At 41.9% G+C, this 16,699-nt stretch overlaps 1 protein-coding gene across 2 annotated transcripts in view; it reads left to right on the top strand.

Moving 5' to 3' along the window:
* Window positions 1-16,699, top strand: part of TOX3 (TOX high mobility group box family member 3) — a 122,075-nt gene that overhangs the window by 69,375 nt on the left and 36,001 nt on the right. For both annotated transcript variants that reach the window (XM_061138498.1, XM_061138497.1), the window contains exon 2: window positions 15,509-15,574. In XM_061138498.1, coding sequence (XP_060994481.1) covers window positions 15,509-15,574 — 66 coding nt within the window. The remainder of the gene's footprint in view (window positions 1-15,508; window positions 15,575-16,699) is intronic.

Raw genomic sequence — 16,699 nt, 5'->3', positions numbered from 1 at the left:
ATCTGCCTGCAATGTGGGAGACCTGGGTTCGATGCCTGGGTTGGGAAGATCCCCTGGAGAAGGGAAAGGCTACCCACTTCAGTATTCTGGGCTGGACAATTCTGTGGACTGTATAGTCCATGGGGTTGCAAAGAGTCAGACACAACTGAGTGACTTTCACTTCACACTTCCCTTTAGAGGGATGTACAGGTTGCTTCAGAGCTTGAAAGAGGAGAATCTAGCAAAGCACAGGGGTGCATAAGGTGCTGCCAAGGAAGGCCTTTCCAAGGTGTTGTTTTCTGGTTTTTTTTCCTTTCAGTTTTATTGAGATATAATTGACATATGGCATGGTATAAGTTTAAGGTGTGCAGAATAATAACTTGACTTACATGCATTATGAAATGATTATCCTAGTAAGTATCAGGAACATCCATCATCTCATACAGATAACAAAATTAAAGAAATAGAAAAAGTGGTTTTTTTTCCTAGTGATGGAGAACTCCTAGGATTTATTCTTTTGACGATTCTCATATATAACATGTAGCAGGGTTAATTATATTTATTGTGTTGGGCATTACATCCCTAGTACATATTTATCTTATACTGAAAGTTTGTACCTTTTGATCACCTCCTCTGACCCTCCCTGCCCAAGTAACCACAAATTTGACCTATTTTCCTATGAATTTGTTTATTTGTTTTTGAAGTATAATTGACCTACAACATTATATTAGTTCCTGTTAAACAACATAATGAATCAATAGTTCTATACATTTCAAAATGATCACTGTGATATATCACATGCAAAGGCATTACATAATTATTGGCCATACTCCTTACAGTGTATATTTCATACCTGTGACTCATATACTTTGCAACTGGAAGTTTGTACCTTTCACTCTCCTGCACCTATTATATTTCTCTCCTCCCACCACCACCTCCCCTCTGGCAGCTGTCTGTTTGTTCTCTGTGTCTATGTGTCTGTTTCTGTTTTGTTATATTTGTTCTTTTTTTTGTTTGCTTGTTTTATAGATTCACATATACATGAAATAATATGAATTTGTCTTTCCCTTTTTGACTTAACTGCACTTATCACAATACCCTCTAGGTCAATCCATGCTGTCACAAAAGGCAAGATTTCTCCCTTTTTATGGCTGAGTAGTATTCCATTGTATATATGTACTATATCTTCCTTACCCATTCATCTACTGATGGACACTTAAGTTGCTTCCATATCTTGGCTATTGTGAATAATGCTGCAGTGAACCTCAGGATGCATATATCTTTTCAAATTAATGTTTTTTTCCTTCATATAAATACCCAGGAGTGGAATTGCTGGATCTTATGGTAGTTCTGTTTTTCGTTTTTTGAGGAATCTCCATGCTGTTTTTCCATAGTGGCTGCACCAATTTACATTCCCACCAACAGTGCACAAGGGTTCCCTCCCTTTTCTCTGCATTCCATGAAATTGTTTTCTGAGCATTCCTGAAGATGATACCTACTGTGTGCATCAATGGGTCTATTTATTATAAATTAAAGTGAAGTGAAAGTTGCTCAGTTGTTTCCAACTCTGCAACTCCATGTCCATGGAATTCTCCAGGGCAGAATACTGGAGTGGGTAGCCTTTCCCTTCTCCAGGGGATCTTCCCAACCCAGGGATCGAACCCAGATCTCCTGCATTGCAGGTGGATTCTTTGCCAACTGAGCTATCAGGGAAGCCCTATTATAAATGAACCCACACTAAAGTGCCCATGAGAGATGAGAACAAAGTAGTTGTTTCTTTCAGGAATGTTAGAACTTATCTTGAGACACAGCCCTTTCTAAGCCCAAGTAACCGCTAGTGACAGAAATTTGCATGTGAATGTCAGATCTTTGGGGGCAGGCAGAGATCTTTCTGGGTTTTACAGTGACATCACAGAAAGTAGCTGTTTTTTCCATCCACATTAATGGCTACTCTTCTGTCTCATTTCAGTCCTTTTCAAGAAACCAAAAGAAACCAAGCACATCTAATGTACAAGTTGCTATCATTATATAAAAGATGCCCACAGTTTGCCAAATACAAGGGAAAACCCTGTAAGAAAAGACATGATTCTTACCTTCTGGAAGTTATACTCTGGACCTTATCTTCTGCTTAATGTTGGCTGTACTTCTTCTCTTCCGTCTTTAGTCTTTCCTCTGCTTGCAAACCTCCGTACAGCATGTCTGAGCTAAAGCTCTCCAAAGTGTAGTCTGTACTTGCTGGCTCCCATATGAACACTCTCTGTTCACTGCCAAGAATGCACATCCCCGTTTCTTTGTCTGCCAGGCCCGCTGATGACAAGTAATTTTCTCTACCAGAGTGCTTTTGTCTCATAGACAAACTCCTATACATCCTTCAAGACCCCATTTAAGTGGCCTCTGTTATTTGAAAACATCTGCTGACTTTCCATGGGGAGTGTTTTGCTTATCTCTAGTGTATAGTGTGGTCATGTGGAGTCCTACCTGTCCTTATCATTAGAGCACTTCTAGGGTAGAAACTGCGTCTTATTCACATGTATTTTACCGAATGTGTACCACTGTGTCTTTTTTATTATGTGTGTGTGCTCAGTAGCTCAGTTACATTTGATTCCTTTCAACCCCATGGACTGTAGCCCACCAGGCTCCTCAGTCCATGGTATTCTCCAGGGAAGAATACTGGAGTGGGTTTCCATTTCCTTTTCCCAAGGAATCTTCCTGACCCAGGGATTGAATCTGTGTCTCCTGCGTTGGCAGGCAGATTCTTTACCACTGAACCACCTGGAAAGACCCTTTTATATTGTGAAAGTGAAAGTGTTAGTCTCTCAGTCGTGTCCGACTCTTCGCAACCCCATGGTCTGTACCCCACCAGGCTCCTCTGTCTATGGGATTTTCCAGGCAAGAATACTAGAGTGTGTTTCCATTCACTTCTCCAGGGGATCTTCCAACTCGGGAACTGGACTCGGGTCTCCCACATTGCAGGCAGATCCTTTACCGTCTGAGCCACAAATAAATATGACATGAAATGTTTCAATGATCCATTTATTTTTCCCAGATTACCAAACACCAAGTTCTTTACTCTCAACTTTCTTTTTTGTTTAATCATGTGCCTCTTGCATATAAAACACTTTGCTGGGGGCTTTGTCTTGTCTTACTTCTCCTTACATAGCCCAGTCCCACAAAGTTCTACCCTTTCCTTCTTAGAAACAAGGAAACAGAAATTCAGAGAGGGAATATGAAGCATGATACCTAATGATAACCCAGTATGTAAGTGGTAAAGCTTGGATTTGAACTTAGATCTTTCTGGCTCATTTGTCCACTCATGCATTCAATTGATAATACTGATAAATACTTACTGTGAGCAACCATACTTACACTGGGGCCAGAGGAAACCACGTGGAAGCAGATAAATTCCTTGTCACCATGGATTCTCCATTCTAGTGAGGCCAGAGACAGACAATTAAATACAATAAAGGAACTTCCCTGGTGGTCCAGGAGCTAAGACTCTGAGCTCCCAATGCAGAGGGCCCAGATCCCATCCCTAGTTGGGGAGCTAGATTCCACATGCTGCAACTAAGTGTTTGTATGCTCCAACTAAGACCCAGTGCAGCAAAATAAATAAGGATGGGGTGTGTGTGCCTCTATAGCTAAGCTGATCTGGGGAGGGACCTTAAGCAGAAACTGACATGAATTAATGGTGGAGGGGATAGTGGTCCAGGCAGGGAGGAGATCGGGGCACCGGCCTGGGGAAGGGAGCGAGGAACAGCTGGGGCAGAGTGCCTGGATCTGAGTGGCTCTCCTAGGAGGTCTTTTGGAAGAGGAATCAGCAGCCAGGTCCTGCGGGTATGTGTGGCCTGTGGACAGGGATAAAGCTTTCACTCTGTGTATCAAAGGGAAGCTACTCGAGTTCTTTAGGTAGTAAAATTCTCTTGTGCAATCTTATAAGCCTTCGCAGTTTGTAAAACAACCATGCGTGGTCTGCTTTGGTTTCTGCAAGACTCTGAAATGTCACCTTCGTCATGAGTACAAAGAGAAAAAGTAGCTTTCCGTGCACAACCCATTTCGTTCGCAAAACCTGCAGGATGAGGCAAATGCTGTTCTTATGTCCACGATAGAAACAGGAAAAGTAAAAGCCATGGTGTCTAACCAGCTTGTGCAGTTACATGACTAGCAAGTAGTCAATAACTGTTGGAGTTTGAACTTGTCCTGAAAGTGAGTTAGGTAACTTACCTACCTTCCCATAACTAGCCCCGTGGGATTGGAGTGCAAAGCCAATTAGTCTGACTTGTAATGAAATGCTGTCTGTTTTACATTCTTCCTGCTCTTGGCCCTGCCTGGTCTCGGCTTCTGCAACTTGGTGCCAACCTTGCCATGTGAACTGGTTTCTCAGCTTCCGTCTACCCTGATACCAATCTTGTACACCTCCTACAGGCCATGTGCTCGGGGGAGAGGGGCTTCACATCTCTCTTACTAAATCTTCCCTTCAACAAAACCCTTCCTGGACCTTCCTGTTTAGTGCATTTCAAAATGTTGGGTTGGTCAAGAAGTTTGTTTGGGTCCTTCCATAACATCTATGGAAAACCCCAAACGAACTTCTTGGCCCATGCAATAAATACTTAGACTGGCCTTCAAGGCCCCCCAGAGCCTGGCTGCCAACCATCTCTCCATAGTGACCTTGCCTTTCCTCAATACCTGCCCTTTGCCTGCAGCCAGATGGGTCTGTTTGTTCCTGGAAGGAAGCCTGTGCTTGCTAAGGTCTGCAGCTTTGCTCATCCCATTCTCTCTGCCTGGGCCATTCCCCACCCCCACCTTCTTACTTCATTCAAGATATGTTTTTTGAAAAGGCCATTCCCTTTTGATTCCATCTGCTAAGCTTGCAGACCATTTGTCAGTGTCACTCACCAACCAACCTGGGCCTTGATAAATGTTTTTGTGCTATCACTCAAACTGAGTTGTCATCTCTTAAAACCAACAATCACATCTCCTACTTCAACTTCTTGACATCTGCAGATAGAGCCCCAACCACATCCTTTTAATTAGCCTCTAATATGCCCTCAGTGAAGTGTTGGTAAGGCTTTGAGGAGGAGGAAGTGAGATAAATTATAATTACAGAAAAGGTGTGGTCACTTCATAGCAGATGCCTTACCATTGGCCCCTTTGGGTGTGTATTTAACGAAAATCTGGCCTTGTTCCCTGAATATCGGTGATGCTCGGTAGCTAGACCAATCCCAAGAACTGCTCCATTTTTGCTAAAAGGAAAACTTTATTTGAGAAATTGAATATCCTCTCCTCTACTTATATTTGTTCTTTTTTATATTAAACAAGTGCAGTTGGGTTTGAGAGGGTGTTGGTTTTTTTTTTTTCATTATTTTTCTTGCTACTTTTAACTAGTCCAGATGGCTATGCCATTCACAGACTCAAATGTGTCCAGATCATCAAACTCCAAAGGCCTCCCTGTTTGCGTAGAGTCCATATGTTTAGGCATTGTTGTTCCTTGTGTGGGTCCACAGAACGTGTTGAAAAATCTAACAGGGGAACTTGCATTTCCTACTTGGTCCAAGTTAGGATGTTTCTGTCCTTCCTCCTGGTCATGAGGGGAGGGGAGGGGGATGATGGTCACCTTTCAGATGATTACTTTCTCCTCTAAGCGAGAAAGGTGAGAAGAGATGATAAATAATTGAATGAAGCCTTTATTACTCTAAACAGTACAGTCTGTGCTATGTCAGCATTTTGGCAAGATCAGTGTCAGAGGTATGGAAAGTTTTTTTTTAAAAAAAGAAATTTCCACCCATTAGCCTAAAATTAATCAGGCTCATCATTTGCAAATAGGAGTCTATTTTTGAGTTCCTGAGAAACTGGTTCAAAATATAGATTTTTTTTAAAAAAATAATAATTTTCTTTTTTTTGGTCGATACCCAGGGATGGAAACAGTGCCCCCTAGAGTGGAAGCGTGGAGCCCTAACCACTGGACCACCAGGAAAGTCCCAAAATACAGATTTTTTTAGGTCCCCACTGCCTCAAGATTCCGATACATTAATTCCTAGTTGGGTATCAGGTCATCTGCCTTTAATACCAGGCATCTGATTACTCCTTGGTTCCTAGCACCAGACTTTGAGAAATTCTAATCTAGACTTGAAAGCCAAAATTTCAAAAAACAGGATATTTCAATGAGAAAAAAATCAACTAACAAATTTAAAGCTCAAATATTTGCCCTATTAGATTGTTGGCTTTCTCTTCTCTTCTTGCCTACCAGCCAGAATCTCTGTTATTCATTGCAGCTTGTTTTTAGCCACTGAAGGCATCATCCTTAACACTCCAACCCTACCTACCTATAGGCCTCTTTATCCCTCCTAGAAAAGGGTTAGTGCATTTTCTAGAATAAAGCATTTTTCTTCCAAGCTAAATAGCTCTAAGCTAAGTCTCTTCAGTTGTGTCCGACTCTGTGTGACCCCATAGACGGCAGCCCACCAGGCTCCCCCGTCCCTGGGATTCTCCAGGCAAGAACACTGGAGTGGGTGGCCATTTCCTTCTCCAGTGCATGAAAATGAAAAGTGAAAGTGAAGTCGCTCAATCGTGTCCGACTGTTAGCGACCCCATGGACTGCAGCCCACCAGGCTCCTCCGTCCATGGGATTTTCCAGGCAAGAGTACTGGAGTGGGGTGCTATTGCATTCTCCTAGTGTTTAAAATTTTCATTTTATTAGAGTATATAGGCAAGAGAGGATGAGATGGCTGGATGGCATCATTGACTCAGTGGACATGAGTTTGAGCAAATTCCAGTAGATGGTAAATGACAGGGAAGCCTGGTGTGCTGCGGTCTATGGGGTCACAAAGAGTCAGACACAACTAAGCAACCGAACAATAACAGCAAGTTCTTTTTCCACTTTTACCACTTTTTCCCCCATAGGTGTGGTTTTTTAAGGGACCTCTTGTAATGTGCTTACTCAGTTGCTTCAGTCATGTCTGATTCTTCGTGACCCCAGAGGAGCCTGGCAGGCTCCTCTGTGGGACTCTACAGGCAAGAATACTAGACTGGGTTGCCATCCCCTCCTCTAGGGGATCTTAACAACCCAGGGATCGAACCCTGTCTCCTGCGTCTCCTACATTGTAGGCATATTCTTTACCACTGAGCCACTTGGGAAGCCCAATGGTGATGGATGCTTGGTTTCCTCCTTCTTATTTGAATTTCATGTTCTGACTCTGTGCTCTGCTTAGCTTGGAGGACAATGCCACGTACCATCATTTCATATCTAGAAATGAATTTATCTATTTGTTTGTTCAGTTGAGATCTATTGAACACCTGCTATTTATCAAACACTCACCTTGGCCCTGGGACATCAGTGTAAACAAGAGATAACACATGCTTATTCTCACTAACTTTACAATCTAGTGGAGGAGAAAGATAAGACCTAGGTTACATTATGATAAGACCTGATTTAAAGACTGACTCATTGGAAAAGACCCTGATGCTGGGAAAGATTGAAGGCGGAGGAGAAGGGGACGACAGAGGATGAGGTGGTTGGATGGTGTCACCGACTCGATGGACATGAGTTTGAGCAAGCTTTGGGAGTTGGTGATGGACAGGGAAGCCTGGCGTGCTGCAGTCCATGGGGTTGCAAAGAGTCGGACACGACTGAGCAACTGACCTGAACTGACTGAGGTTACATTGAAAAGTGTTATGGAAAAAATAAAGTAGGGGAAGAAGTGTAGAGTTCTAGAGGTGGAGGAGGGCTGCAAAGATATGTTATTCGGTGATCAGAGAGAAGGTGACATTTGAGAAAAGTTTCAAAAGGAGAGGAGTGAGCAAGCCATCAGGCTTTCCAGGTGGTGCAGTGGTAAAGAATATGCCTGCCAATGCAGGAGATGCAGGAGACTCCGGTTTGATCCCTGAGTTGGAAGGATTCCCCTACAGGAGGGCATGGCAACCCACTCTAGTATTCTTGTCTGGAGAATCCCACAGACAGAGGAGCCTGAAAGGCTATCATCCATGGGATGGCAAAGAGTCAGACACAACTGAGCGTGCACAAGAATGCACATGAGCGCACCGGGGACACTTGGAGCGACAACAGTCTGGGCAGGGGAAACAGTCAGTGCAAAGACCCTGAGATGGCCATGTGTCAGGCATCTTCCAGGAACAGCAAGGAGAGGCTGGCAGGGATAGGGTGGGATAAGCAAGCGGGAAGAACATTGACAAAGGGCGGAGAAGACATGGGCCATTGTGCAGATTTGGGCTTCTTCCCTTGCGTGAATGGGCAGCTACGGCAAAGTTTTGAGCAGAGGAGGGAGGTGATCTGACTTGGATTTTCAGAGGGTCTCTTTGGCTCTGTGCTGGGAACAGACTGTATGGTAGGGGGTTGGCAGAGCTAGTGGGACCTGCCAGGAGGCTGCAGCAGGGATCCAGGAGGGCATGGATGCTGGGGCCTGCCTGAATCCTGCAGAGGCGGTGGCAAGCGTCGGTTTGGGATATAATTAGAAAGATGAGCCAACAGAATCTTTTGATGATTTGATGGGGGAAGGGAGAGAGAAAGACTGGATTCAAGGATGATTTTTGGCCTGAGTCACCGGAACTGAGTCACTTTCCTTTCAAAAGAGACGAGGAAAGGCTGAGGGTGAAGTGGTTGGGGGAGAAGATGAGGAATTCAGTTTTGCTCTCATGACTGAGATGCCTATTGATATCCAAGAGGAAGTGCTGTGGGTGACTGTATATATGAGCCTGGTGCTTTGCAGGTAATTATCTAGAAGTTTTTAGCATATGCACAGGCAAATAATAATTTTGAAAGTGTATTTCCTTAAAAAAATCTTGCTTTGTACTTGAGCCTATTTATGTGTGCTTATGTATGTGTATGTGTGCTAAGTCGCTTCAGTTGTGTCTGCCTCTTTGTGATCCTATGGACTATAGCCCACCTGGCTTCACCGTCCATGGGATTCTCCAGTTAAGAATACTGGAGTGGCTTGTCATGCCCTCCTCCAGGGCATCTCCCCCACCCAGGGATGGAACTCATGTCTCTTATGTCTTCTGCAATGGCAGGCAGGATCTTTACTTCTAGCTCAACTTAGGAAGTGCATGTCTGTGTATGTGATTGTATATATGTGTGTACATAATTCTCTCTGGTTATAATTGTATAATTATCAGAATTGTGTTTGTATGCAATTAGTATGCTACCACTACGCTACCACGTGTTGGTGGGGGAGGGGCTTCCCAGGTGGCTCAGTGGTAAAGAATCTGCCTGCCAGTGCAGGAGATGTGGGTTCAATCCCTGGGTCTGGAAGATACCCTGGAGTAGGAAATGGCAACCCTCTCCAGTATTCTTGCCTGGAACATTCCATAGACAGAGGAGCCTGGTGGACTACAGTCCATGGAGTTGCAGAGTTGGACAGGACTGAGCGACTCCACACACACACACATGTGTGCTCTTCCACTTAGCATACCTCAGAGTCCATTATTTGCAGTTTTTTTGTGTCCAGCCTATTGTTGACCCCCTAACCTTTGGTACAAACTGACTTTTTTGCCAAGGCCACTCTCTGTTTCCTGGTGTGATGCTCCAGATTTACCCCGGTCACCATCAGTATTATCGTTCGGCATATTGGGCTTTCTAAAGACAGATTACCACTGCTGAAAAGGGTTAAAGCTTGATGATCCCTGGCAAGTTCTTTTCCACGGGGTAGTTAACAGAGCCTTCCTTCGAGAGTGAACTTAGCAGTGCAGTCTTCTCCATCATGTGACCGTGCTTGGCACACTTGGTCCATGATGGCACAGTTCATTTGTGTAAGCAACCTGACAGATGTCCTTACTGAGGCATCAAATTGGATGGTGTCTGCTAACAAATCTAATGGGAAAAAAGAAAAGAGAATTCAAAGGATTATCTTTTTTTTTATTTTTTTAGGATTAAATTTGTGCCATTTAGCTGTTTGATACCCTGTAGTTAATGCTGCTTTATTAGAAGCCTATACAATTCTTCACATGGGTGTCAAAATAATTTCAGTGAGAATGATGTTGTGTGGACTCATCAGGCTGAAGTCTTCGTCTTGTGACTACAGATGGGTTATTGTCTGCTGTTCCACTGTCTTTCAAGCCTTTTGCTGGATGAGCGAGACTTAACAATCTCCATTAATTTGCTTTGGCACTTCACATGGTTAGTCAGGCCACGAACACGATAGTCTTTAATAATTTTTTTTTTTAAATACTGCAATGCTCCTTTTCAGTTGATGTCCTTCATAAATTGTATTTGCTGAAGCTATAATTATTCATCAAGCAGCAAAAGCAAATCTACCTCCAAGTACAATGAAGATGTTCTTTTGTGAAATTATTAAGATAGAGAAGTTCGACATGCAGAGTAATTTAGTTCTGCTTTTTAATTATATCTTTGGGGAACCCATCTATTAGAGCCTATCAAATTGGAAAGGACTGATCATCACCAGCACACCTCATAAATGCCCCTGTCTCACAGTGACCATTTCCCCACATAGATGAGGTCTTTAAAACAGTTGAATTAGCCTGTTTCTTTCATAACATGTTTAAATGCTCTTTAGAGTAGTTAACTCTATTTCACCTACAGGTTCATATAATTTATTTGACATATTTTGTTTTGACTCTTGAAATCCCATAGAAGAACTTTGTTTCATTGAGTAGAGGATCTTGGAAGGAACATTAGTGAAGAGTTGCCACTGAGAAATTTTGGAAATTGACCAAATTAAGGTGACTTGTTTTTGCTGTTCTTGCTTAGTTGCTAAGTTGTGTCCAACTTTGTGACCCCATGGGCTGCAGCACGCCAGACTCCTCGGTCCTCCACTGTCTCCTGGAGTTTGCTCAAATTCATATCCGTTGAGTCAGTGTTGCCTAACCATCTTGACTTAGAATGTCTAATTCAGAAATTCATATTTAGTTGATTAATAAAATACATAAACTTTACCATGGTGCAAAGTTAGGATATTAGTTATTATAAGAAGGATTCAGGGAAAATAAAACAGTATTATCAATAAAGGATTTGGAACAAGGTGTCCCAGAATGTGTTCCCTCAGGGTGTTGTGGGGGGAAAAATGAATTGTTCCACAGCCAGTTTATGTGGGGCTGGGTTTATTAGTTCTCAATTAAAGAAAAATGTCAGCTCCGTCCAGATAGGAACCTTGTCATCTTTTTCATCATTTTGTCTCATGTCTTGCACATTGTAAACACTGCAGGACTTCTCACAATCTTTAATGTTACAGGGAGCCCTGTGACTCATCCAAGAGAGGGCAGTGATCCGCAGCCTTTCCCAAATTTACTGGTTTTTGAAATACTTTTACTGAAGTGCATTTTACTAGACTTAGTAAATGAGCTACCCTCTGGGAAATTTAAGCTTTGAGTAAGATCATTAAACATGAAGTTCTGAAATTGATCACTAAGTGAAATATTCAAGTTTTTGCTGCGACTGGAATGTAATTGATACAGATTATGAGGCAGGAGGGGCTTCCCCAGTGGCTCAGCGATAAAGAATCTGCCTGCCCATGCAGGAGATGCAAGACATGCAAGTTTGATCCCTGGGTTGGGAAGATCCCCTGGAGAAGGAAATGGCAACCACTCCAGTATTCTTGCCTGGCAAATCTCAGGAACAGAGGAGCCTATAGTCCATGGGGTTGTAAAGAGTCGGACACAACTGAGCAACTGAGCAAACGAGCATGAGGCAGGAGGGATGTCAAACTTTACTGCTTGTATCTGTGTTTGGGGCAAGTTTCCTGACTCCCTAGAAGCCTCAGTGTGTTCATCTGTAAAGTAGGGGTAGTCATTTTATTTCTCTGTTGGGAAAATAAATTACATTTGGCCCCACTCTGGAAAGTTAAATGAAATATTAATTATGTATGTAGAGGACTTCCCTGGGTAAACCTTTATTATCATTATCATAAAAAACTAAGGGGTAAAATTATTCCACTTTAGATGAGTGATTATGATACACTGAAATTAAAATATGAACACCCTCCCTTCCACAAATATCGGAGGGCTTATAATATGCCAGGCATTGTTGTTAGTTCAGGCAGAGCGTGGTGAACACAGTCAAGGCCCCTTCCCTCATGGACCTGGAGTTTTTGTACTATAATGTGTTTATGGATGTCACTGTCTCTTAGAATGTAAATCTAATTGTACACAATTCAGTTAAAGTTAATTGTTCTGGGGTCATTATATTAGCGATCTGCCCCAAATGATCACTTTTTCCTCTCAGAATCAGATCGGTTCTTACACAAAAGAAGTGCAACAAAATCCAGAGGTCATGTTTTAAAAGAAAATAAAATTAAGCTAGCATTACTTGATAAGGTAAAGCCAGTGAACATGGGATCCCGTTCTTCCTTGTCAGGTCCATCAGCACACAAGGGTAGCCAGATTTAGCAAATAAACATACACAACCTGCAGTTCAGTTCGAATCCCCCATAAATAAATACTTTTTTAGTATAAGTATACCCCAAATACTGCACGAGACGTAATTATACGAAAATAAAGTGGTGTTTTTTTTTAAATTTTTTATTTTATATTTGAGTTGCTATTTAGTCACGTCCTACTTTTTGTGACCTGTAGCCCACCAGGCCCCTTTGTCCATAGCATTTCCCAGGCAAGAATTCTGGAGTGGGTTGCCATTTCCTTCTCTAGGGGATCTTTCCCACCCAGAGATCGAACCCACATCTCTTGCGTTGACAGGTAGATTCTTCACTACTGAGCCACCAGGGAAGCCCAAATTGAAGTATAGCTGACTAATAGTGTTGTGATAGCTTCAGGTGAAAAGCAAAGAGACTGAGCCTTATATAAGCATGGATCCATTCTCCCCCAGGTCCCCCTTCCATCCAAGCTGCCCCATGACATTGGGCAGAGTTCCCTGTGCTATACAGTAGGTCTTTGTTGGTTATCCATTTTAAATATAGTGGTATATTTGAAAGGGAAATTTAGCTGGGCATCCTGTTTTTTTTTTTTTTTTTTCTTCTGAGTACCCTCCAGTTCCAAACCAGAGGAGATATTTTTACCCCAAACAGAATAGAAACCTTTGCTTCCATTTCAGATGATTTATAACTCTTCCTGCCTGATCACGAAGTGTTTCCAAATTAAAAGCCATTCATTAAGGCCTTATATAGATACAAAGGATATGCAAGCAGTGCTTTGTAATGCCCGCTCAGTACTTCAGGTGAGAGCTTTTCAAATTACGTGGGCCACTGGAGCCACCTGCTTGAGTAACCACGGAGTGGGCCGTCCCGTGGCTCATCAACGCACCACCGTGCCCGCGTTGTTACTGATTTTTCTCATTTCTCCAGGGCAAATACTAATTAATGGATACAATTCACAGCTGATTAGCTGTAGTTTCTTCAGTAATTACATTCGCATGCTAACTGTTCAGAAGAGGATTTCTAACCCAGTTCTTATTTCACTCTAAGCTTAATTTGTTTTTTGAATTGTTTAAGCCCTTCGTTTAATAGCCATTTTATTTTTCTTTGTTGTTTTAGGTGCTATTAGATAATAAGTGAGTTTAATCTTAAAAAAAAAAAAAAAAACCTCTCTGATAATGAGCTGTTTGCTTTAAATGGATTTCTAATTCCCCAACAAAACCTACATTTAAATAACAGTAAAGCTGTGATACAGGCTGTTGTCAGTAGCTTGGGAGCCAGGGTTGGTACACGGAATATACATCGTGATCCAAGCTCTCATAAATACCCTAAAAAGAACATTTGAGATGGAGGCCTGAGATCTTAATTCTAAACTCCTTTATTCAACAGAAATTCCTGTCCTTTCTCTCGCATGTATTTAACACTGTGGAAAAATAGGCCGGGGGCCAGTGGGGTGGGGTGGAATATATGTGTATGTGCATGCACCTGCTCATGTGTTATTTTTTATATATTTTAAAATTATTTTTGAAACATTTTATTGAGGTATCATAGACATACAAAAAAACCTGTACATATTTAATGTATACAACTTGATGAGTTCGGAGATAAGTAGACATCTGTGAACCCATCACCACGTGTTTTCGATATCACATGCCTTCAGAAAAGCTAGATAAAGGGCTTTCTTAAGCGCTAACAAGTACATCTTTCAGAAATCCTCATAAAGATACTTATCCAAATGAATCTGAGGGCTCCTTGTGTGAGGATGTATTTAGGTGTCGGTTTACGGGGTGGGATTTTGCTTCTGTAGACCGTAACAGCGTTCTGGAACCATTAGAGCCTTCTGTATAAATCCTGCTTAGTTCTTGGATCCCTGACATGATAAAGTAGAGCGTGTCAATCTCACTTCTGTGTGCGAATCCTACAGGTTCAGAGTTGGAGGATGAGAGCCCCTCGGAAATAAGTGTGTGGGGGCGTATTGAGAGGAGGATGTGTGGGTTTATTGTGGGTCTTTCATATCTGTATGTCTGTATTTATATTTATTCTCTGTGTTTATCAATCTGTGTATTTGTATCTGTCTGCCTACCTCTTTGGGAAAATTGTGCCTTTTACTTTAAATAATTACTGGATGTATTTATAATAGAGAATGGATATACATTTCACCCGTTGGAGACCAAATCTATGTGTTATTTGATGCATGAAAGGGAGGAAATAATACACTTTCTAAAAAGAAGAGCATTCTTTTACCATTTAAAAATCGTTGAAATAATATAGTTCCAGATAATTATGTTCCCAGAGCCTCTCTACATTGCCAGACTGATAACAGAAATGTTTAAAGCAACAAAAATGTGCCTTCTTAGACCATCTGAACCTGAAAATGCATTTCTGCCAAAATCCAAGTTTTACATTTTGATAACAGGTCTCTGGAAGGAAAGAGCTTATGTCTGAAATGCTGATACAGTCTTACTTGTGATGGTCTGAATGGGCTATTGTGTTAGGGAATTAAATAAAAATTGCTGTGTTCATGGGATCCTGCTTATTTTTTAAACCTCTTTGCACTTAATGTTACACTGAGAGATTAAATACCACTATTTTCAACAGCTCTGATGGATATAGATATCATTTTAAACTCTATTTGAAGGTTTAAAAAATATTCTTTAGTCTTATTATTTACTTATATTCATGCCACACCCTATTCAGGGGAAAATAGAATTTGAGTCCTGGGAACTGAATTCTATTCAGTTTAATTCACATTTTAGTCTAGGTACACTTGTGACATTTGTTCTTGAAAAGTAAGCTATGAAGTCCCAACATGCTTTAAAAATGTGTCAAGGTGATTTTCTTGGAAACTCTTTTCCTGCTAACCTCTGACAAATGCCAGTTCGATAAACAACACCCACTAGTGACCAGTTGGGCAAATGTTTACAGTTGTCTCCTTTCACTGTTAGTCTTGATGAGAAACAACACTATTTTCTAGAATTATCGCGTAAGCTTAACTTGATGCTTTATTTTCTGAGGGAGTCAGCCGACAGAATATAGCATGGTGCTCTGAAACCTGTCACAGTTCAGATTTCGTCTGAGGCAGACCACCCTTTTATCTCATCACACCAACGTTCTTTCCAGATCCCATCTGAGCACTAAGTAAATCCCCAGAATTCTTTATGACACGGCATATTAACATAAAACAATGTGTTTTCTTTCAGTTTGGAAATAACAATAACTACATGAATATGGCTGAGGCAAACAACGCTTTCTTTGCCGCCAGCGAGGTAGGTGTCTGTCTTAATGTGTCTGTTCATGTTTTGTCTGTTATTTAGATCATTTAAAAGGCTTGAAGGGAAAAGCCAAGTATTGAATTTATCTCACTCAGGCTCTTACATGGCACGAGGTAACAACTTTGGAGGAGAAATGAGGAAAACCTATTGGAAGAGAAAATAACCTGACAAGTCTTTATCACTCGTCCGTAGGCTGTTACAAGTGTTAGTAACTCACACACACACACACACACCTCTTGATGAAAAAAAAATATAGGTGCAAACAGCAGTAAATATATAAGAAGAGACTATCTATCCAAACTATATTGGTGTCTAAGCAGATAAGGGTTATTTTGGAAACTAGGATGGAAGGGATTTCTAATAGAAAATATTTAAGCATCACACCGCTCTGGAAATCATTTCATTAAGTTGCCATGGTTTTGGAATGATGTGGCAGAATGGCATCATGATTTCTCGGGTCTTCAGTGGGTGTGATGTAAAATGAGTGTTTTTTGTCAGATTCCCACAGCTGAGTATAGTGGTGTGCACACAGCGCCTGCTAAGTTGCTTCAGTCACGTCTGACTCTGCGACCCCGTGGACTGTAGCCCGCCAGGCTTCCCTGTCCATGGGATTCTCCAGGCAAGAATGCTGGAGTGGGTTGCCGTTTCCTTCTCCTGGGGATCTTCCCGACCCCGGGATCAAACCCGCGTCTCTTCTGTCTCTTGCATTGGCAGGCAGGTTCTTTACCTCTAGCACCACCTCTGCTCAGTAAATCTGTATTGAATGAATGAATGAATGAATGAGCATGCTCCAAGACTCTGTCAGGGCTAGGAAAATAGAGGGATGGAATCAAAAGGCAGCACCGTGCTGGGAAACCATGAGAGTGTGTGAAGGTTATCAGTGGAATGAACGTATTCTTGTTGCTGTTTTCACTGCACTCCTTACTCAGTGGCAGGGCTGCTCCCTGGTCTCACTGGCCTGCCTTCCAGAAAAACCTCCATCTTGATTAGATCAAGAAGTGGTTTCCTGAAAGTGGTACCCTGTGTGAGATTTAAGGAAGCAAAAACAAGCAGAAGTGAAAATGGAACATTTCCTCTTGCAGTGCCCATAATACAAAACTCTTCATTTTCCAAATACAT

This window comes from Dama dama, chromosome 4 (assembly GCF_033118175.1).
Source record: "Dama dama isolate Ldn47 chromosome 4, ASM3311817v1, whole genome shotgun sequence".
Classification (NCBI taxonomy): Eukaryota; Metazoa; Chordata; class Mammalia; order Artiodactyla; family Cervidae; genus Dama; species Dama dama.
The sequence above is the reverse complement of the archived record's forward strand: the minus strand, read 5'-3'. Positions and strand labels throughout refer to the sequence as shown.